The sequence below is a fragment of the Lepidochelys olivacea genome (assembly GCF_965140295.1).
Source record: "Lepidochelys olivacea isolate rLepOli2 genome assembly, chromosome: 4".
NCBI lineage: Eukaryota > Metazoa > Chordata > Testudines > Cheloniidae > Lepidochelys > Lepidochelys olivacea.
In genome coordinates, this window is record NC_140414.1 from 131241243 (window position 1) to 131263897 (window position 22655).

Consider the following 22655-nt stretch of genomic DNA (forward strand, 5'->3'; position numbering starts at 1 on the left):
TATAATGTCCTTTTAAATATTTTGTCAGATCAGTGAAGCAGCTAAATAGTCTTGACATCGTGTGCTTCAACTCACTTAAGAAATATCTGAAATAATTTTTTAGGCTGTAGGCACATGTGTAGGTAAGTCACGTATTACAGTACTGGATATGTGTTAGAAATCCAAGAGGAATTCTATCTTTTCAGTTTTTGGCTTCCCATGTACAAATCTATGAAGGTTTATAGGTGTTGTTTTTTGTTTTCAAGAACTTGTGAAAGTTGATCAAAGAAAAACTAATCCTATTTGTAAAGATCATGTGTTCAGTGAGGGGCACTAGTGATTTTGTGAATTACTGGTTGACAATGAGTTGTTTCTTTAGTTTTAAAAAGTTTCCCATAAAACCCTGAACCAAAGATTTATATATTAAATTGACCAAGGGTCTTCAACTTGTACTAAAAGAATACTTAAAAAGTCTTAAAGGGGTGAATTCAGCTTAAAGTCTTGCCTGCTGTTGGCACAAAAAACAGGTAAGATTACTACAACTGGAAGAGATTAGAGAAGAAAAATATTTTAGTTCATTTAGTTACAATACTGGACCCTCGCTAGAACGCACATCTATATAACGTGAATTCAGATATAATGCGGTCACGGCCATGGATCCCAAATCTAAGTACTGTACAGTACAATTTTTTTGAGTAAAGCTGCGATAAATAGACTGCTGAGTGCTCTCCTGTCGACTCTAGTACCCACCAGAACAAGGAGCACAAGCACGGTCGACAGGAGAGCGTCAGCTATTCACATAGCTGAAGTTGCGTATCTTAGATGGACCCCAAGCGGTAGAGTAGACAAGCCCTAAGACGATTGCTGTAGGCCTAGAATGCCATACAAATGTAATGTAATAAAAATTTACAGGTACAGTATTTATCTTTAGAAAGATGTCAAAATGTCTGGGAAAAGGAAGGCTTACTCGGTGCAGGAGAAATTGGATGCTGTTGAATGACTTAAGAATGGCGAAACCCAGGCAAAGATTAGCTGCGATATTGGCATTAACGAGTTCACCTTTCGTGGATGGCTAAAGAATGCTGACAAGCTTGGAACTTACATTCAGAACCTGAATGAAGATCATGGCCTTCAAAGAAAATGAGCCCGTTTAGCGAATGATGTCGATCTTGATTCTGCGTGGTACACGTGGTTTGTGCAAGAACAGCAGAAAGGCATTCCAATCTCTGGTCCGCTTATAGCCATGCAAGTGGAAAAATTTGACCGGGAACTTAATGGCGAATTCAAAAATTTTTAAGGCGAGTTCAGGTTGGCTATGGCTATTTCAGAAAAGACACGAAATCTCTCAGATTGCAGTTTTGGGAGAAAAACGCTCTGCTGATGCCGACGCTGCGCAATCGTACCCTGCGAAGCTGAGGGAAATTTTATAGGCAGAGGGTTACTCAGAGGAACAGGTTTACAATGCAGACGAAACAGTAATTTATTATAAAATGTTGCCTGATAAAACCTGGCTGTCAGAACAGATGAACGTAAAAAAGAAGGATACAAACAGGCAAAAGATCGCCTTACTTTACTGTTTTGTGTGAATGCAACAGGCAAGCATAAATTAAAACCATTGTGCATTGGAAAGTCTCGCAAGTCTGAGTGCTTTCATCACATAAATGTGAATTGCTTACCGTTTTCATACAAGAACTCCAAATATTCCTGGATGACCAGAGAGAATTTTGAACAATCTTTCTTCACCGAATTTATCCCTTCTGTGCGAAAGCATTTCCGGGCAAAACACTTAGAAGAAAAGGCCATTCTTTTGCTAGACAACTGTCCAGCACATCCTCCGGCCGAAAGACTCGGAACCCTGATGGTAAAATATGGGTTGAATACTTACATAAAAACACGACTTTCAAAATCCAGCCGCTTGATCAAGGTGTTATCACCATTTTTAAGCAGCACTATTGACTGAACTTGGTACAACAAATGATAGAAAACGAGTTGTCTGTCACCGATTTTCTGAAGAAGTTGACTATAAAAGACTTTGTCTACATTGGTCGCAATTCCTGGAATTTATTACACGCTGAAACGATAAACCGCTGTTGGATGGTGGGACTGAGAGTTGTTTGGCCACCCGCTCCTGGAAGAAAATGAAGAAAGCAGATCACAGTCTGATGAGGAATACAACTTCGAGGGATTTACAGAGGAGGAAGTTGGAAGAACAGACATGGAGTGGATGCAGGAGCTGTGCCAGCAACTGTTTGGGCTCGGAGTGACTGTTCTGCCACAAAATATCGAGTCCTGGATAAGAGGCGACAATGAAGCAGAAGAATTTTGTCCCGTTGCTGAAAGTCTAACGGATGACCAAATCCTTCAGGCAGTACGATCAAACAACATTCCGGAAGTTGAAGAATTGGCCTTCGCCGTGGAAGAAGAGGAAGAGGACATCGTTCCAACGTCCACTGCGACCATAGCCAGCTTAGAGACTGCTTTGAGATGGTTTGAGATGCAAGATGTTGAGCCTATAAAAATTATGCAGCTAAGTAGTCTTTTGCAGTTTGCTAAGCGGAAGTGGCACAGCAGCAAAAAGCAAAAGCAACTCACCGACTTTTTTAAGAAAACTAGACTAGTTTATTGTAATGTCTACTTTAAACCTCTAATAAAGCAACACTTTTTTTTTCTCGTTTGTTTCCTTCAAGTAGGAGTTTATTTTCTAAGGTTTTCTATACTTTATGGATGTGACATTTACTGTATACAGTAATTTCATTTTAATGCGGTCCCCGCTATAACGTGGTACTTGGCATGGATCCCAAATCCCTCATTCTAGTGAGGGTCTGGTGTAATAGTACCTAGCTCTTATACAGTGCTTTTCATCCATAGAACTGAAAGCACTTTACAAAGGAATTCAGTATAATTATCCCCACTTTACAGAAGGGGAACTCAGAAAGGGAGGTGATTTGCCCAAGGTCATCCAGAAAGCTGGGTCAGAACCAGAGATGGAACCCAAGTCTCTTGAGTCCTATTCTACTGCTCTGTCCACTAGGGCACATTGACAATGTTCTGTCATTACTTCCATTGTGTAGTCTAGTTAGTTAGTTAGTTTTCTCTATTTGTATGTGAGTCTTTCCTACAACAAAAAGAGTGAAAGGCATTTTTTTTAAATAGGGAAGTGTAAATCACAAAAATTGGTAGGCAGAAGGGGGCTGCAGCTCCGGGTACCTCTAGTATCTACTACTTTAACTCATTTTTTGAAATCAACTAGGTTGTGGAGATGATGCCTCTGAAGTTTTGTAATTTAAACTGTTATCTAGTTTGCATGTTTTACCACACTGGTGAATTGCATACATTTTTTTCTTAGAGAGTTAAGGGCACAACTCTGAAGGTGCTCAGTGCTTCTCAAGGTTAGGCCCTTAAATGCCTGATAGAATGAAGTTCACTTTAGTGCAGAGTGCCCGCACAAATGGGGTGGATCCATGCTCCAATTATGCAGCACCTTTAAGGAGCTTTCTGCAAGGTTGTAAGTTTCATCCAGTAATGAATTACTTGCTTTGAAGTAGAACTTTATTTTAAACTTTAACTGTAATTTTCTATTGGTATTTAAGAAAATGTTTAAATGATGGGATGGATGGTCTACAGAGGCAAGAATTAATCACTTGTGATGCTAAATCTTCAAAGAAAATAAATCATACATTTTAATTGAAAGAGCACTTTGAAAACTTCCAAGCTATCATTTTAATTTGAACACTGCTTTTACTTTTCAATCAATAAGTTGGATTTCAATTTATGTTGGTACTTCTGAATCTTTAGAGAGACGTTTTCCCCAAAAACAAATAGGAGAATATAGAAGGAGGGCTTGCATGGAGGTAAAAATAGAGAATTGTCTTGGTAGCTGGAGTTAGGTGTGAGGAGGAGAAACCACAAAGAACAACAATGGAGAACAAAAGTATTAAAAATACACACATTGATATACACATTCTACATTGACCGTCTAGGTTATAGAATCTGTCTTATTCCAGCACAAATTATGATTATTTTTATTATTATTTTTAATTTCACATTATATTGAAGGAAATACTAGAATCGTAGATAGAATTCTGGCCTTTTCTGACTTCAGGGCTGACCCCAAGACATTTTATTATAACACTTTGTCGTCCAGTAATGGTCCAGGCAGGTGTCAAGCAAAAATAATGGCACGTTCTGGTTGGTGGGTTATAACGTTTTATACGTAGATAGCTTGTAATTAGTCATTATGTACCATCTTCCTCGTGATTTTTTCCTGTGGAACTAAATTTTTTTTAAAGAGAAATTTATTTTATATCACTTGGCTGCCACAGAGGTCGGCTGGGGTGTCCTTTCTTCTTTTTAGCAGGTGGCAAATAATTGCAATCTGCTCTTTCTCTGGTTGTCTTTCCTCTTTCCCTTTCCCTTTGCAAGTGTGTACATGCCATTACTTCCTACAGGCTCTCATTTTCTTATCTCACCAAGAGTAGCAGAGTTAAAGCACCTCTAGAAAAGTTGTTTCACACGAGTTTTGTATTTATTGCTATACAAAGAAAAAGCAGATTAAAATTTTGGTAGTGATTTTGATTTATGTGATACATTGATGTTTTAACTAAGATTGCAAAATAGAGGTATTAAATTATTAAAAACCATGACGCTCTAGCACTTAATCCAAAAAGTGAAACAAGTCTAGGAATAGGTCGTCTTAACTTTTTACTGGTTCTCACATTGGTGGCATGTGGCTAACGTATAAAAATAATGAACAGAGGAGGAGTGTAGTACTCCTGAAGATGAACTTGGAATGCTCTGCAATCAGGATAGCAGTATATTTTAGATCTTTTATTTAAAAAAAAATAGATCAAATGAAATAAAACTGTCTTGATAGCAGCTTTCAATTCCTGGAAAAAGGAAACCTGTTTATTCAGTGAGAAAATTAAAAACCTTTTTTAAAATTCAGTGCGTTAAGATTGTTGGGGAAGAAAGTAGGGCTTTAATTACTTTCACAAGCAATGGTTGAGAAGCTGTAAAAACAAAATTAACTCTTTGAGAACTGGCATAATTAAAAGACCCCAGTTGAGTAATGCAGACACATTCTTTAGCACCCCAAGAGTAATCTGCCTAAAGGTACTGATTAACTTGTATTAATTTTCCCTTTATCAGCCTGCATGACAGAATCAGTGAGTGGAACACTTCTTATAGCAGTTCAGTTGACAGCAAGTAGTTGAGGGGTTTGGGGGCGATGCGGGGGCCTTGAGAAAATAGTAATAAGGAATCTTGGGGAAAAAATGAGTTTATTCTTAAAGCAAGAATAAAACACAGCTGGCTATATTCAGAGTCTTCATTGTCTAAACTGCATACACTACCATGATTACATGCATGTTTGGTAATCTTGTGCAAAATATGAAAATAACCTCATTTTCACATGTAGTTGCCGTAATTGCATGCTTTTTTTTTGTAGCTAGTTTTAAAAAAATCAGTAGAGCCCTGCAAATCTGCAGCTATCCACTTAATATCTGCAGACCATGTTTGTGGATCATGGATTGGATGCAGATACAAATTTTGTATCCGTGCAGAGCTCTAAAAATCAGGCTCTTGATGAGGATACGAAAATGTTTTAAATCCATGGTATAATCAATCTTTGCTAGATTAACAAAAATAAATTCTATATTGTGATAGTTTGCATATATGCATAATATTAGTGCGTACTCATTGTTTTTATCTGTACATCTAAAACTATTCACAAAGTTGGGTATTGTCATTACCTCTGTTCAACAGATAGAGGGGAAACTGAGTGACAAAAGTTGTAACTTCAGTTAACGTGGTAGAACTAGAACCCAGCTGTCTTAAATCCTGTATCCTATTCATAGGACCACACTGCTTCTGACATGTTAAAATGTGCAAATCAGGACAGAAAGTTAGAAGCACTGCTGTTGAAAGACTGGTCTTGTCTTTAGGTAGCTTGTACAGGATCTGACTGAGAATATGTTGTTCCTAAGTGCTGTTGTCTAGCCGTGATTGAACTGTGCTGCTTGCAGTGGATTGGTGATCTGGTGCATTGCCATGTTTTTTCCTTGTCTAAGCTTTTATCTAAAGTGTACTTCTCTCACATGAAAGGCCTTGTTTCACACAGGTTTTTGTACTGCTGTAAGTTACATTTTCACACCGACACAGTGTGTTTGTAGTTTACTCCAGGGGGAATTCTGCACCAAAAAAATAAAAAATTCTGCTCACAATATTTTAAAATTCTGCATATTTTTTTGTCAAAATAATGCAATATAATCAAGTTGGTTTAAATAAATTACCAAAATAATTGAAACTCCATACAGTGGATGGAGAATGGGAGTGGGGAGCATGGGAGAAAATCACCAAACCCTCTCTGTCTAATAGTAATGTAGCTAGTATTGATCCTTTACTTCTAGTTATTAGTCAACAAATATATGCAGGGATATGCTCAGTGTTACATCATAGGCAATTGAAGAGCAAGAGAGGGCTGGGGACTCAAACTCATAATTTCTACTGGCTACTGGCCATCTCCAAAAAGGTCAGTAGCAAACAGCTCATGGAGCACATTTTGATAGGAAATCTTTTCATTCCAAAAATTTAAACCAGTTCTAACCCCTAAAGCACCATAAGCATTTCTAAGGTTATATTGTCCTTTACAGTAAGACTCCTTTACACCACTCTGGCAATGTAAAGGAGCCTTAAAATTTTTATATCTGTTTTGTACTCCTTGGGGAATTCATGAAGAACAATGGGAACAATTCACCAAGCAGGCAGGCTGCTACATTTGGCTCTGCCTGAGGGAACAGAGCCTGTCCTACACCTACCTCTTCAGAAACACCCCAAAGCCCTTCCCCTCCACACCGAGCGTGCCACAATAGACTGCCCAGTCCCCCTCTCTTCCCCTGCCAGTGGTGATTTACATATCTACCAGCTGCTCTGGGTATCCAAACTGACCTGCCTGAACTGCCGGGGCGGGGGCATGACCGCTCTTGTGGCTTCCCTTTTCTTCCCGGTCAGAAGACATTTTTCTGCGGGGAAGCAAATAAATCTGCAGGGGCTGTGAATTCTGCACATGCACAATGACACAGAATTCCCCCAGGAATAGTAGTTGGATTGCTACACTGGTGTAAAAAACTTCAGTGTAGAAAAGGCCTGATTTACAAAAAGGCACTTTTGCAGTTTTAAAATACAGCTTTGTCTTTTCATTATATGGAGCCTAGAGACAGTGAAGGAATGCCAACTAGAAATATGCTTTGTGGTACATTAGATGGTTAGATTACTGCATTTCAGCAAAATACTTAACTTCTGGATGACCAATTATCATAAGATTAGAACCAAGGGACAATCAACTCTTTTCACATACTTTCTTTAAAACTTATTCACCCCTTTTAATGCAGCTTTTCTTATTTCTTTAAAACATTTATCTTAAAATCTAGTGTGATTCTGATTAATATAAAATTTCAGGTTGGTCAAACAGGTTTCAAAATCTCGCTGCCAGATTATACAAAACTCACTGTTGGATTTTTTTTTTTTTTTAAAGTAAACATTTTATGTAACCTTAAACCTCTTGACAGTCTCTGGTGAAATCTTATCTTCACACCAACTGACAAATTAGTTATATTTCTGCCTCCCCTTTCCTTCCTTTCTGGAAGCAATTATGAACAGATATCCAAGTAACCTGACCACATTAAGAGCAATAGTAACATGGCTAGGGCAATCAAACTATTGCTCGTGTAAAACTGTCAAAATCCTGCTTTTGTAGAAGCTAGTGAACTTAATCATGTGTGGAGATCAGTTGGGCCAAACCACAGTATAATTAGCACAAATTCTCCATTGTTATACTTGGACTTAGGATAGGAGATTTGGATTTCACCTTAAACAAACGTAGATGTATACGTACAAAGAGATTTTAATGAGTTATAAGCATAAATTTTGAGTTTTGCATTCTTTTAAAGAGAATAAAGGAAATAATTCCATATGTACTGTATCTGCATTTTCAATTCTCTCTAAGTATTTTCCTGTACTTACTTAGAACTTCTAAAGCTTTGCAGTGTTCATTAACCTTCCATTTTGGGAATTAATAAGTCACTTTTGATCCTGCAAACAGTAGATCAAAACTTTCAAATTTGGATGTTTAAAATTTTCTGGCTCCTGAATAAAAATGGTCTAACTTTTACGTGTTGCTGAGCACGTGCTGCTTCCAAAAGGATCTCACAGTTGAAATTTCAGTCAGATCTAGGAGAACTTTTGCAAGTATAACTATAATGGTATACTATACCAGCAAAGCGCTCCTAGTGTGGACGCAGATTATACCAGTGTCATAAATATAAAGGGAAGGGTAACCACCTTTCTGTATACAGTGCTATAAAATGCTTTCTGGCCAGAGGCAACATCCTGTTACCTGTAAAGGGGTTAAGAAGCTCAGCTAACCTGGCTGGCACCTGACCCAAAAGACCAATAAGGGGACAAGATACTTTCAAATCTGGGCGGGGGAGGCTTTGTTTGTGCTCTTTGTTTACGTGGTTGTTCTCTCTTGGGACTGAGAGAGGCCAGACAGAAATCCATCTTCTCCAACCCATCCTAATCCAAGTCTCCAATTTTGCAACCAGTATAGGTAAGACAGGCAAGGCGGATTAGTTTATCTTTTGTTTTATGTGAATTTTCCCTGTGTTAAGAGGGAGGTTTATTCCTGTTTTCTGTAACTTTAAGGTTTTGCCCAGAGGGGGATCCTCTGTGTTTTGAATCTGAATACCCTGTAAAGTATTTTCCATCCTGATTTTACAGAGATGATTTTTACCTTTCTTTTTTTTTAAATAAAATCCTTCCTTCCTTTTAAGAACCTGACTGATTTTTCCATTGTTCCAAGATCCAGTGGTTTGGATTTTTGATTTTTGTAACCAATTGGTTAGGATATTATTCTCAAGCCTCCCTAGGAAAGGGGGTTTGTAGGGCCTGGGGGGATATTTTGGGGGGAAGACGTCTCCAAGTGGTCTCTTTCCCTGTTCTTTGTTTAAAACGCTTGGTGGTGGCAGCATACTGTTCAAGGACAAGGCAAAGTTTGTACCTTGGGGAAGTTTTTAACCTAAGCTGGTAAGAATAAAGTTAGGGGGTCTTTCATGCAGGTCCCCACATCTGTACCCTAGAGTTCAGAATGGGGAAGGAACCCTGACAACCAGCCAAACTGCACTTTAGCTCTATAACTTGTTCCAAGACACCTCGCTCCTCCATCCACAACGAAACAACTGGTATAGGCAATAGCACGGTTTTCCCAGTGTCTGCTCTGGGGACTTTTGCTGGCACAGCTGTTTTGGTCAGAGACCATACCTTGTCATGCTGCTGACAAGCATAGCTGTAGTTATCTATGAAGTCAGTAGTGTAGACCTGGCCTTCAACTTTTAATTGTAGATTTAGAAACTGACCTACATTGCCAAGTACCTGGATTGCTTAGTCAGTTGTTTTTCATCGAGGTATATACTTCCTGTTCAAGGTATAGTTCCAGACTCCAGAGAAATATTTTTCACATTGCGGTAACAATAAGTAAATACAAAGATTTTGCGGATCCTGGTGGTCTGGATTTGGCCCACGGTCCGACTACCCCTGGCTTACATGATAAAACTGGTACAAGCCTATCAACATTAGGGCCAAAGCAAAAGCTTTCACTCCCTAATGTAATTTAAATTAACACGCATGCAGCTAGTGCACAAAGGACTTGTGTGTATGTATACTACGTAATGCTCTGTTAGTTAAAAGTTGGGGGGGACATATTCTTTTCAGGTAGTTCAAGATTCTGGCATGAAGGCATCGGCCTGATTTGGAGAATTACACTTCATTTCCTTCCACTCCAGAAGAGCTATGGTTCGTTTACAACAGTTGTGCGCATTACAATGAAATTAAATATATATCACAATTATAATGAGGTGAGGAAAAATGACTTCATTTGTTCTTGGTTACTCAGTCTCCAGTACATCATGCATGTAAGCAGAGGAGCGGAAGCAGAAATAGAAATGAATAAAAAGGGAAATTTAAAGCTGCTTTGAGGACCAGCAATCACCATCTCCTGTGTTCAGGTGTTTTCTAGGGTTTAAGTGAGATATTTAACAATCCTATTGAGACACAGTGAGGCTCATTATGTGCTTTGGAAATACTTTCACCAGTTTTCGGTATTGTAGAAATACTGGCACTGAACTGAAGTGTGTGGTAGCTTACAGAAAAAAGAAACCTATTATTATTTTATTGTGATTGCATTTATATAGATATTTAAGTCAAGCACGTTAGTCTAAATGTCTTAACCATTCAGCAGTTGGCAGAAGGGCATTGAGCATGTCCATTGAGCAAGGAGAGTCATGAAGGCCCCACTTATTTGCAACACATTTGATACTGTGTCTGAAGCATTTGAGCTTTGCCCACAGGTGCTGTACTGTTGGATCTTTCACAAGATGTACATTCGCTATATTTGAAGCTTGCTTGTGACCTAGTATACTATCGAGAGGTGACACTGAGGTTGTTTTAAAGGAATTGTTCAAACAGGGTGCCTTGAACTAAGACAGTAGACTGGTGAAATAGACATATCTTTTAACTGGAGTAGTTGCAGCGTATCTTGCACCTTAAGGCTTGTTGCCTGGTGTCAGAAAGGGCAGTGTTGGACAGGACTGGCAGCTAGGTCAAGTTGGTCTCATGGTACCAGTTATTTCACATTGTTAGATCGCTGCGCAGGTACAAAATTTGTATCTGTATCCGATCTGCAAAAATGGTCTACAAATATTTATATCCGTAGATATAAAGTGGATATCGGCAGATTTGCAGGGCTCTATGACCAGCTCCACGGGTCACCATGCATCAGTCCTGCAGGGTTGTACGAAGTGCTCCCTTCCACCCCCAGCTCTCCAGAGACCTCCTGCCCCAGCATATCTCCGTCCTCGCTCCGGGCAAGGAGGCTACAATCCTGGGCCCTCGTGTGCAGCGCTGCCCTCCAAGTGGGGAACTCAAACACACCTGCACAGCCGCCGCAGCTCTAACACACACAGACACAACAAGGACAGACAGTGGTGACAACTACACTCCTCTCAGTGCCTGCCATTGCTGCCCACTAGTTTAAAGTACACCACCACCTCTTTCAAAAAGGCACATTGTTCACTATGCAGGAGCAAACTGTCGTGCTCCTTTATGGGAGTTGTAGTTTACCTCCTCCGTCTGAGCAGTCTGGGGTCTACAATTCCCAGAATACCAGGCGGCCTGTTGCCATATATTGCAGCCTACTGCTGCATGGTTCAGAGGGCCGAGCTGGAGCTTGTTGGCTGGGTGACAACCGCTCTGTTTGAGTGAGTGTGTACTGCGATCAGAGCTCCATCCCTGCCTCCTCCCTCTCACATCTTTTCACCTCCTGGGACCCTCATATCTGCTGTTGGAGCCAGAGCATTTGTCTTGCCCCCATTCTGTCTGTTACAGTGTCACCCTGATTTCTATGGGGAGATCATTAGAGCCCTGCATGGGCCGTACTTTGGAGCAACTCAACTCATCTCATCATATTTTGTAGTTCCTGAGAATTTGAAATATCTTCATAGAACACACATGTTTGCTGGTTTAAATTGTAATATGTCTGTATTAAGCATTCTTTTGTTTTTAATGTTGCTGTGTAAAATTTTGTTCTTGTCTATTAATGCCTCTCATTTTTCTCCCAGTTCCTTAGGATATGTGCTGATCTCTTTCGCCTGGTTCCTTTCCTAGTCTTCGTCGTCGTCCCGTTCATGGAGTTTCTGCTTCCAGTAGCCCTTAAGCTGTTCCCTAGTATGCTTCCTTCAACGTTTGAGACAAAATCTAAGAAGGTAACCACAGCATAGACTTGGAATCAGTCAAATATTTAACAAGAACTAAACTATACTTGAAATTTTAACTTGCTCCTTGTTGAAACTTCATAAGCGAAAGCCTTGATTTGTTTCTTGATAGCAGGGTGCTAACATTTTCCTGGGTTACAAATTGCTAACTGTTTAACCAAAAAAAAGGAGTACTTGTGGCACCTTAGAGACTAACCAATTTATTTGAGCATAAGCTTTCGTGAGCTAGCATCCGATGAAGTGACCTGTAGCTCACGAAAGCTCATGCTCAAATAAATTGGTTAGTCTCTAAGGTGCCACAAGTACTCCTTTTCTTTTTGCGAATACAGACTAACACAGCTGCTACTCTGAAACCTGTTTAACAAAACAGTTTTAATAGTTTATTCCTGTTTAACCTGGCTGGGATATACGATTCTGGCTAGGAGGATGCTATCAATTTTAAAAGTTCTAACATAGTTCTAATGAAAGTGTGCTCAGTGCTTTAGACATTGGATTCGGTTTTAACAATTTACAAAACTTTCTGTTATGTCAGAAGTTGATAAAATTGTATTCCCAGACAAACCTATTTAAAGATGTAGGTAAGCTTGAGAGTAAATATCAGTAATATAAGGGTGATAATTCTTTTAATGGATAGTTACTTAAAAAAAAAAAAAAAAAAATTGAACTTGTGAGAAAATGCAGCCTTCAACTGTACTGAAATTCATGGTTAAAGGTCACCTCCTCTTCTGCATACCTCCAGGATGCTGAAGAAAAGATGTTGATCTTCCCTTTTTTTTCAGGGTATGGCAGAAAAATCATTTTTTTTAATGGAAAGAGTTGCAACACTAAGGAGTGGTGGCTCTTACCTAAATATCATATGCAGAGGAGAGTAGGTTGGCTTGTTCCACTGAATAAAACCCTTGGTTTATTAAATTCAGACTGAATTACATGGCACTAACATGACATAAAATAGATTTTTAAGGCCAGAAAGGGATCTTTGTGATCTAGTCTGACCTCCTGCATAATCCAGGTCACAGGACTTCCCTGAACTAATTTCTGTTTCATGCCGAACAGCTGTAGTTAAATTAAAGTATATCTTTTAGAAAAAACATCCAATCTTGATTTTAAAATTTCCTGTGATTGAGAATCCACCCCTTGGTAGGTTGTTCCAATGGTTAATTAATCTCACTATTAAATAATAAAAGTAAAATGCCTCTTATTTCTAGCTAGAATGTCTAGCTTCAATTTCTAGCAGTTGGATCTTGCTCTATCTTTTTCTGCTAGACTGAAGACCCCTCTATCAGATTTCTGTTCTCCATTATGATGAAGTCATTTCTTAACCATCTCTTTGATACGCTAAATAGATTGAGCATTGTAAGTCTCTCGCTGTAAGGTATGTCTTCTACTCTTGTAATCATTTTCATGGCTCTCCTGTGAACCCTGTCCAATTTTCCAACATTCTTCTTGAATTGTGGACACCAGAACTGGACGTAGTGTTCCTGTTCATTAGTGCCAAATACAGAGGTAAAATAACTTCCCTACTCAATTTTCACCAGTTTTTACATGCAAGGTTCACATTAACCCTTTTGGCCACAGCGTTGCAGGGGGAGCTTAGTGTTCAGCTGATTTATCTGCGACCCTCAAGTCTCTTTTAGACACACTGCTTTCCAGCATAGTCTTTTCCGTCCCGTAAATATAACCTGTATTCTGTGTTCATAGATGTTTGACCTTACATTTGGCCATATTAAAATTCTTGTTGATTACTTGCGCTCAGCTACCAAGTTATGCCGGTACGTCTGTCTCAGTGATCTGTCCTCTTTATTATTTACCATTCCCTCAATCTTTGTGTCATCTGCCAACTTTATCAGTAATTTTGTTTTCTTCTAAATCATTGATAAAAATATTAAATATTATAGGGCCAAAAAGATCCCTTGGGATCCCACTTGAAACTCATCTACTCAGTGATTCCCTGTTTACAGTTACATTTGGAGGCCTGTCTGTTAGCCAGTTTTAATCCATTTAATGTGTGCCATGTTAACTTTCTATTGTTCTAGTTTCTTAATCAAAATGTTATGTAGTAGAGTCAAATGCCTTACAGAAGTCTAAGTATATTACATTAACACTACTACCTTTATCAGCCAAACTTGTAGTTTCAAAGAAACATGCCAAGTTAGTTTAATATTCCCATTTTCCATCAACCCATGTTGATTGGTATTATATTCCAGGACTCTTATTAATAAAAATAATTTAAAAAGTATTAACAATTCCAGTATTTTGCCTGGGGTTGCTGAAAGGCCTATAATTACCAGGCTAATCTCTTTTATCCCTGTAAAAATATTAGCAGAACATCAACTTTTTTTTTTTTTTTTTTTTTTAAGTTCTCTGGAACTTTTTCATAGATATTAAGGTCAGAAGGGACCATTATGATCATCTAGTCTGACCTCCTGCACAATGCAGGCCACAGAATCTCACCCACCCACTCCTGCGAAAAACCTCTCACCTATATCTGAGCTATTGAAGTCCTCAAATCGTGGTTTAAAGACTTCAAGGAGCAGAGAATCCTCCTGCAAGTGACCCGTGCCCCATGCTACAGAGGAAGGCGAAAAACATCCAGGGCCTCTTCCAATCTGCCCTGGAGGAAAATTCCTTCCCGACCCCAAATATGGTGATCAGCTGAACCCTGAGCACTTCCCCAATTTTCCAAGATTTGTTAAACATCAACTTTAATGGTCCAGAGTGCTCCTTTGATAGCTCTTTTAAAACTCTTGGATGCAAGTTTTATGGACCTGCTTATTTAAAAACACTTTTTAGTGGCTTCTGTTTAACATCCTTCCTTAGTTACTGTTGGAATGGAAAGTATTTACTCTTACAATGATGATATATTATCTGGCCAACTACAGAATAGAAATATTTATTAATCACGTCTGCCTTTTCTGCATCATTACTGGAAAATCGACCGCTTTCATTTAGTAATGAACCAATACAGTTGTTAGGGCTCATTTTTTCTCTGATACACTTAAACATAAACAAAAACCCCACAACAAAGAGCTCCAGGTGGCAGCCCTCTATCCTCCCCCCATCTCCCTTTGGTTGTCCTTAACTCTGTTAGTCATAGATTTATTTGTGGTCTTTTGCTTCCCTTATCTATTTCCTAAATTTTTTATTTTCTCATTTATATTGATTGATATGAACTTTTCCTTTATTCCATTTGTTTTATTTTTATATCTGTATATTGTACTTTTCCCACTTAGCTAAGCTGGGTTTTTTTAATCATTGTAGTCTTCTTTCTCAGTTGGGAGATTGCAGCCTTTGGGGCTTCTAGTAAAAAGTTCTTAAATGGGTATTCCATTATCATTCACATTTTTCTTTTAAAATTTTCTCCTAGTTGATCTGACCATAATTTTCAGCTTTTTGAAATTTTTGCTTTGAAAGTGCTAAGTATACATTTTACTGCTTAAAAGAAAAGGAGTACTTGTGGCACCTTAGAGACTAACCAATTTATTTGAGCATAAGCTTTCGTGAGCTACAGTTAGTCTCTAAGGTGCCACAAGTACTCCTTTTCTTTTTGCGAATACAGACTAACACGGCTGTTACTCTGAAACCTGTCATTTTACTGGTTGGGACTTTACATTTATTATGTGCAAACAGAATAATCAAGTCAGGAGCACTTTTGCCTAAGCAACCACTAACTTTTAGTTCTGTGATCAGTTCCTCTTTAGCTGTCAAGGTGAGATCTAATATAAAATTCAGATTACCCTGTGTTGGATGCAAACCTTTTTGAGTTATAGATAACTTTAAGAAATTTCAAGAACATTTTAGTACTGGCAGCCTGAGACGTCCAGTTTGTCACTCAGATTGAAGATCTCCTGGATCACATAAGTGCTTTAGGAGCTGGTCATACTGTTCGCTCCTGTAATTCGGTGGTCTGTAGCAGACACAAACTAGTACTCCATCTTGTGGTTGTCTGTTAGACCATGGATCCATAGCATTCAAGATAATTTACTTCCTAGTTAGTGACTCCGAAACAGGTAATGCCATTTTTAACAGAGTGCCACTCTCCCTCCTCCCTTTTGCCTAGTCAGTCCTTCCTAAACAAGTTATAGATGGAAAATAAATGGCAACTGATCAAATGCTGTGGTGTAATGACATCTAACATACTCTAGTATTGGAAAAACCTCTGGAGCCTCATCCAGAGAGAGGTTTACAGGTGGGGGGAAGGGAGTCTCGATGGGTAGAATTGTGGAAAGGACATCTTAAAGCAAACATGCTCTTGTTTTTTATAGGAGGAGAGATTGAAGAAAGAATTGAGAGTGAAACTTGAAGTGGCAAAATTTCTTCAAGACACTATTGAGGAGATGGCCTTAAAAAACAAAGTAGCCAAAGGAAATGTTACTAAAGATTTTTCTACCTTCTTTCAAAAGGTAAAAATATAACCTTGTACTCTGTTCACATAAAAAGTGATTAGCTTGATATTTTTATCTTACTAAGCAATAGACGGTGACGAAGAAAACTAAGCTTGTGGCATAATGTGTTGCTACTTATACCATGGTCAGCTGACTTTACTCATTATGTTGGGCTTAAGTGAATTGTGCGTGACTATGCTGAGCAAAAGGTGCGCAGAAGTTTTGTTTTTCCAGTTACAATTTATTGTGCTGAGAGCTCACTTCAGTATCCCAAGTGGCACTTTCACTTAATTCAGTGCATTTCCATTTTAATTCTCAAATGTTGAATGCGTAGTAGCTTCCATATTATTGTACACGGTGGCTAGCACAGGGACATGGAATATGAAAAGTGAGAGAAAAATGTAAATTCTGTTCTGGTCAGCTGGTTAGAAATTACTTAATTGTAGCCAGATAAACCTTTAAAGTTTGAGATAGTAGAGAAATCAGTGCAGACCTACTGGCTTTTGCCAGCCTACTTAGTTGTAGTCTATGCTAGAAAAGGTTTGCCAGTATAGCTATATGCTGTCATAAGTGCTTTTGCTAATATAGCTTATGCTGGTTCCCTGAATGAAGTAAGCTATACTAGTGAAAGCTTTTATTTTGCCAGCATAACTGCCTACGTGGGGCTCTTGCTGGTGTAGAAACGTTATAAAAAAACACACCCCTGACTGATATAGTAATTACTGTACAGACAAAAGAATTGGCCTTTAGAGTACACTCTTTTTTTTTTTTTTTTAGAGCAAATGGTCTGGTTCTAGACTGCCTGACCCATTGGGTTTACTAATATATGCAGCATTTATTTATTTCTGTTTTGGCAGTGCTCAGAGTCCCCAAGCAGGCATTAGGCCCCCTTTGTGTTTGGCACTCTTCAAACAAATTTTGACAGTCCCTGCCCCCAAAGAGTTCACGAACTAGTTAATATGCAACAGATGAATAAACAGACAAATGACAGGCAGGATAGTGGGATAATAACAGTAGAGACAGCTGTGATTACATACCTTAATAGTCACAGTGGAAAGGAAGGATGATTCAGTATATGTGGTAAAGCCTGGGACTTGGGAGATTGGTGTTCAGTTCCCTGCTCTTCTGACAAAGACTTCCTCTATGACCTTGGACAAGTCATTAAATCTGTCTGCCTCAATTCTCCATGGGTAAAATGATGCTTCCTTACCTCACATGGGTGTCGTGAGGATAAATACATTAGAGATTGTGAGACACTCAAATACTAAGTTGATGGAGCCATCTGAGTACCTTAACTAATGATGTCAGTAGTCACTAACCTAACCGGTGCCAGGCAGTAGTGACTTAGTCTTTTACTCTATAAAACTACTGTACAAGCACTATCATTGCAACACCCATGAGCTAAGAAAGAATTCCTGGTTTGTCTGTCAGGGTGCAGGGGGGATACAAGACTCAGAAAGATTAAGTGACTTGTGAAGGCCCTGCAAAAGATTGAGTGCAGAGCTGCAATTAGAACTCTGGAATTACTGGTTTCCATCCCCGAGCTCCATATGCTAGACCACACTGCCTCCGCGATTTAAGGAAACACATGCACTTTTATCAAACAGATGATATCATTTTCATGTACATAATTGATTTGTAGGAGGATTAATGGGGGGAAGGGGAGCATTATTAAACAGCATTAAAGTAATTTAATGAGGTGCTAGTAAAAGATAAATGCATAGCAAAGATATTTTAGATCAGTTCTGTAAATTTTAAACTTAAATACTTTTCTCTTCCTGTTGGTATTCCAATTAAAATTAATAACACAATGTCTTGCTCATGTACACACCTCTATACTAATGGAACACTCAGATTGTGATGGGAAGCTGAGGTACGGAACTTGCATTTTTAAGGATAAAACATGCTATATATCTTTTGGCACTACTTGGTTTGTTTATGATGCGCCCCATACTAAAGGGACATTGTCTGATCAAATTTGCCCTGAAATTTAAAGCTTTATAGAACCTAATGTCAGTAGAAATGTTTCTGTGATTTTAAAAAAGGGGGTGGGAACTGTCTTGAATTAACATTCCCCTTTAATGTTTTGCAACGTGCAAGAGACTGCCAGGGACACTGATTAGAAATGGAGTATAAACAAAAGTGAAACTGACTTTTTTTTTCCATTATCCCATCTCGGAGAAATGCAAAAAGTTAAGTATAGGTGGGGGTTTTTTTGTTTTGTGTTATAAAATTCTTTTGGTACTAATGGCCTCTGTAGCCTAGGATGTTTCATCAACTCTTTTCACCTAGTAATGTTTTGAGCCCTGGCTGAAAGAGAGAGACTAAATTTGTAGGTGTGAAAGATGGGGGGCTGGAGGGGAGCTCCCACCAGTGAAGTCTAGGGGCTGCATTCTGAGAAATTTCAGCTCCTCTGTCATGCTAACTTTGGTTGGGGTTATATGTGCATGCAGCAGTTTCTTCTGGGATTCTGTCCCTAGACCAGGGGCACGCAAACTTTTTGGCCTGAAGGCCGTATCAGGTTACTGAAATTGTATGGAGGCATAGCCCGGCCCTTATCCAAATCCCCCACTCCCCCCCTCACCCCCTGAGGGCTCTCCCCCCCACCCCCCCAAGATTCCTGCTGTCAGTCCCCTGACCGCCCCTGGACCCCCCGCCCCTAACTGGCCCCTGCCACCACATCCAACCCCCACCTCTCCTTCCTGACCCCCCCCCATCCAACCCCTCCTCTCCTTCCTGACTGCCCCCCGTAGTTTGCCCACCTCTGCCCTAGACCTTGCTTGGGTGCTCCACAGTCCATAGCCTCTGGGTAGCAGGTTTATGTTAAATTTGTAGATCCTTTAGCTGCAGAAGGGAGGACACTTGCCTTTTTTCCTTGCTTTCGTCAACCAGAGCCTCTTGACTGCTGCAAGGGTGAAAGTCTGATACTCTTTCCTTCTGCCAGAGCATTTTGACTGTCATAAGGTGGGGTGAGGGATCAGGAAGGAAAAAATCAGAGGCAGGACGACCGAGCAGAAGGGCTGCTGCTACTTTGAGTAGTATCCCTATGGATGCTGCACTGTAGGTGTGGCAGCGCCTCCTGTCCTTGGGATTGGAGATCACTGGGCTGCATATGCGCTCCTCCCTGTCTCGTGCTGTGGGCGGCATCTGTATATGTTCTGTCCTGTCCAAGTGCCTTTGGTCTGGGACAGAATCCAGAGCAGAACCTTTCTACCTCAACGTTTAGAGACTCTCCTTAACTTACCTTACATTCGTAGTGATTAGCAGTTTTCTGTTAATCCTCCCCCCAACCCCAAAATAAAATATTTTCGTTACTCTGCCTTCCCGTTACCTTATGCTTTCCCTGTTTCCTGCTCTCCCCCTCGGGACTGTGCTGGGACCTCCCAGGTACAAGAGGTGCCTCTCTTGTCGAGAGGCCTTTCCCATGAGTGACAGTCACTCACAGTGCATCTGCTGCCTCAGTGAGGTCCACATCGCACAGAAGTGCACCCACTGCACCATCTTGACCACCTGGGCCCAAAAGGACCATGGACTCAGACTAAATATTCTCCTCATAGAGCATTCTCTATGGCCAGTTTCAGACCCTCACCCTGCTACCTCTCTGGCATGGATCTCACCCCTGGCTTAGTCATCATCCGACCCCTGCGTGCTGCAGTCTTCCAAGACAGGAAGACACTCTTAACAGGAAGAAACAGACTACTGCATCGCCTGGTAAGGAACCACCTCAGAGAAGCCATTTCCTGCGAGGTCAGTAGCCTCACTATCTTGGGGTCAGACTTAGCTTCCATGACCATCTAGATACTTCTGGTACTGGAGCTAAACAGAAGTCCAAGGACCCTAAATGGGCAGCACCAGGCGGCAGACATCCTGTCTCTCAGGACCGAGCAGCACAGTGCAAGAGTTTCCGAAATGGTACCGAGTGCCTCATCCAAGACAACTTCATGTGTTTAATCCCTGACAGCTGTTTCAGCACTGACCAAATCCTTGGCATCAGGCAAGATCTTGGTACCAAATAAGCCATCTGTACCATATGTTGGCCACTTGAGGGAATGCATTCTGCCCTTGCCACCAATAGCTCCTTCACTTTCCAAACAACCACCGGTGCTGATGATGCTTGCCTGCTCCACAGCAGTTCAGATATCCAAGGGACCTGATCTTCTTTGATATGCCTGAGTCTCTGCTTCTCTGTAGAGAGCTCCCTATAGCCCACGTTTTCGCTTGAAGTCACAACACTACTCCACTTCACCACTGAGAACTGCACCACTCTTGTGCCTACCTTTAAGATGCTGGGGGGAGGGATAGTTCAGTGGTTTGAGCATTGGCCTGCTAAACCCAGGGTTGTGAGTTCAATCCTTGAGGGGGCCATTTAGGGATCTGGGGCAAAAATTGGGGATTGGTCCTGCTTTGAGCAGGGGTTGGACTAGATGACCTCCTGAGGTCCCTTCCAACCCTGATATTCTATGATTCTATGAATCCACCCTTTCCCAGCAAGGAAGAAGAGGAAGAGAACGAAGAATACTCCGTTCTACCCACATATCCAGAACACACATGCAGACAATCAGCTGCTGGTCTGTGTTATCTGGAACCCAGAACCGAACCAGGGCCCTGGTACAGACGTCCATGGATGCAACCCACATGCCAGTTCTTCCACGTTGGCCCTTCTGGGACCCATGGGCTATGTACAGGGCACAGTTTCCCAAACCGTCCATAAAGCAGAGCCAGAAACGCACTATCAGCATCCTCATCCATCTCTCAACCACCTGATGTCGGCTCAGTAATGATGGAGGAACAGCAGAAGGAAGCTCCACTTCTCCTCCTCTTCCCCTGATGAGGCCATCGTGCTACCACTTCCTATGTCTGCAGGCAATTTCAGACACTTTCAAGAACTATTCCGCAGAATCAGAGCATCTCTCTCGATCCTGCTGGAGAGGTCAAAGAGCAACAACACAAGCTGCTCGATTATCCTACACACCTCCACATGGACAAGGATAGTCCTCCCTATTAATGAGGCCCTCTTGGACACTGCCAAGGTCTGGCAGACCCCAGCATCCATCCCGCCAGCCTGCAGGTGAATGGACAAAAAATACTATGTTCCTGATAAGGACTTAGAATTTTTTTTCCCCCGTTCTACTCCAAACTCCCTGGTCATCAATGCAGTACACCAGAAGGGACACCAATACCACCCCAAGGACTGGAAGCGACTAGACTTGTTCAGTCGCAAAGTATATATTCTGCGACACTCCAGTTCCATGTCGCCAATTACGAAGCTCTTATGGCCAAATACAATCATATGAACTACAGTAGAACTTCAGAGTTACGAACACTTTGGGAATGGAGGTTGTCAGTGCTTTGAAATGTTCATAACTCTGTACAAAGCACAGTTCAGGCTCCAGATCCAGCAGCTGACATTCCAGGCCAGGCTTCAGCAGCAGCTGAGCTCCCTCCTCAGCTCTGGAAGCTTTCTTGCAGGCAGCTTCTTTCCCTTGGTTGGACTGAGTTTTCAAGCTTGTCCCACGCCCGAGGTGGGGTAAAAGTGGCTCCAACCCCAGTGCTGCTTCTGCTCTACTGGCTCTGGCTGCCTTGGGCTGGCAGCCCCAGCATCTTCATATCTTAGCTGTAAGTGACTACCCCACGCATGGGGTGGGGTGGGGACAGGCAGCCCAGATGTGCCTACCTTTAAGATGCAATACAGGTACAGTACTGTATTTGGTCTTTTTTTATATATTTTTGGTCTCTACTGCTGCATGATTGGTTACTTCTGGTATCACGTGTTGTCCGGTTGACCAGTCAGTCTGTAACTCTGGTGTTTGTATCTTTAAGGTTCTACTGTATTCTAAAATATGGGAATTCTATCAACATTTGCCATATCAGATGAAAAGAAGGAGCAATTCCAGGCACTCATGTCTGAAGGACACCTTCTCACCTACATGGCGCTACAAGCCTCCCTGGCTTCTGCAGACACAGCTGCCCACTCCATCGCAACAGCTGTGCTAATGAAACAAGAATCATGGCTTCACCTCTCCGTATTCCCTAAAGAGTTGCAGACCATGGTTGAGGATCTACCCATTGAGGGTTCCAAACTATTTGCTGAGCCCACTGATGAATCCCTACATTCTCCAAAGGACTCTAGAATGACTCCACTCTCTTGGCACATATACACCAGTGCCGATGAGACATCGGGGAAATATCGGTATACCCCAAGATCCCAACCTCCACCTTTCACTCCTCACTGTCATATGGAACGCAACAAAGACGACAGAGATCCCATCCAAAGTGCAGACAGACGCCGCCTTAGTGGGCTACTTCTCATGCATCTTCATCGAAACAACAATTTTGAAGGTTTGGTTGGCTCCAAGAAGCCTCCGCCCATTCCAGTTGCTGCAGCCATCTTTAACAACTTGCCGGTTTGGTGATCGTTTAGTCCCCTTTTATCCATCATGACGGCAAACCACTTCAGAGAAGTTTCAGAGTA

General features: G+C 40.9%; 1 protein-coding gene across 2 annotated transcripts in view; it reads left to right on the forward strand.

The window, feature by feature from the left end:
* Positions 1–22655, forward strand: part of LETM1 (leucine zipper and EF-hand containing transmembrane protein 1) — a 70220-nt gene that overhangs the window by 15155 nt on the left and 32410 nt on the right. For both annotated transcript variants that reach the window (XM_084626786.1, XM_084626787.1), the window contains exons 4-5: positions 11649–11792; positions 16064–16201. In XM_084626786.1, coding sequence (XP_084482912.1) covers positions 11649–11792; positions 16064–16201 — 282 coding nt within the window. The remainder of the gene's footprint in view (positions 1–11648; positions 11793–16063; positions 16202–22655) is intronic.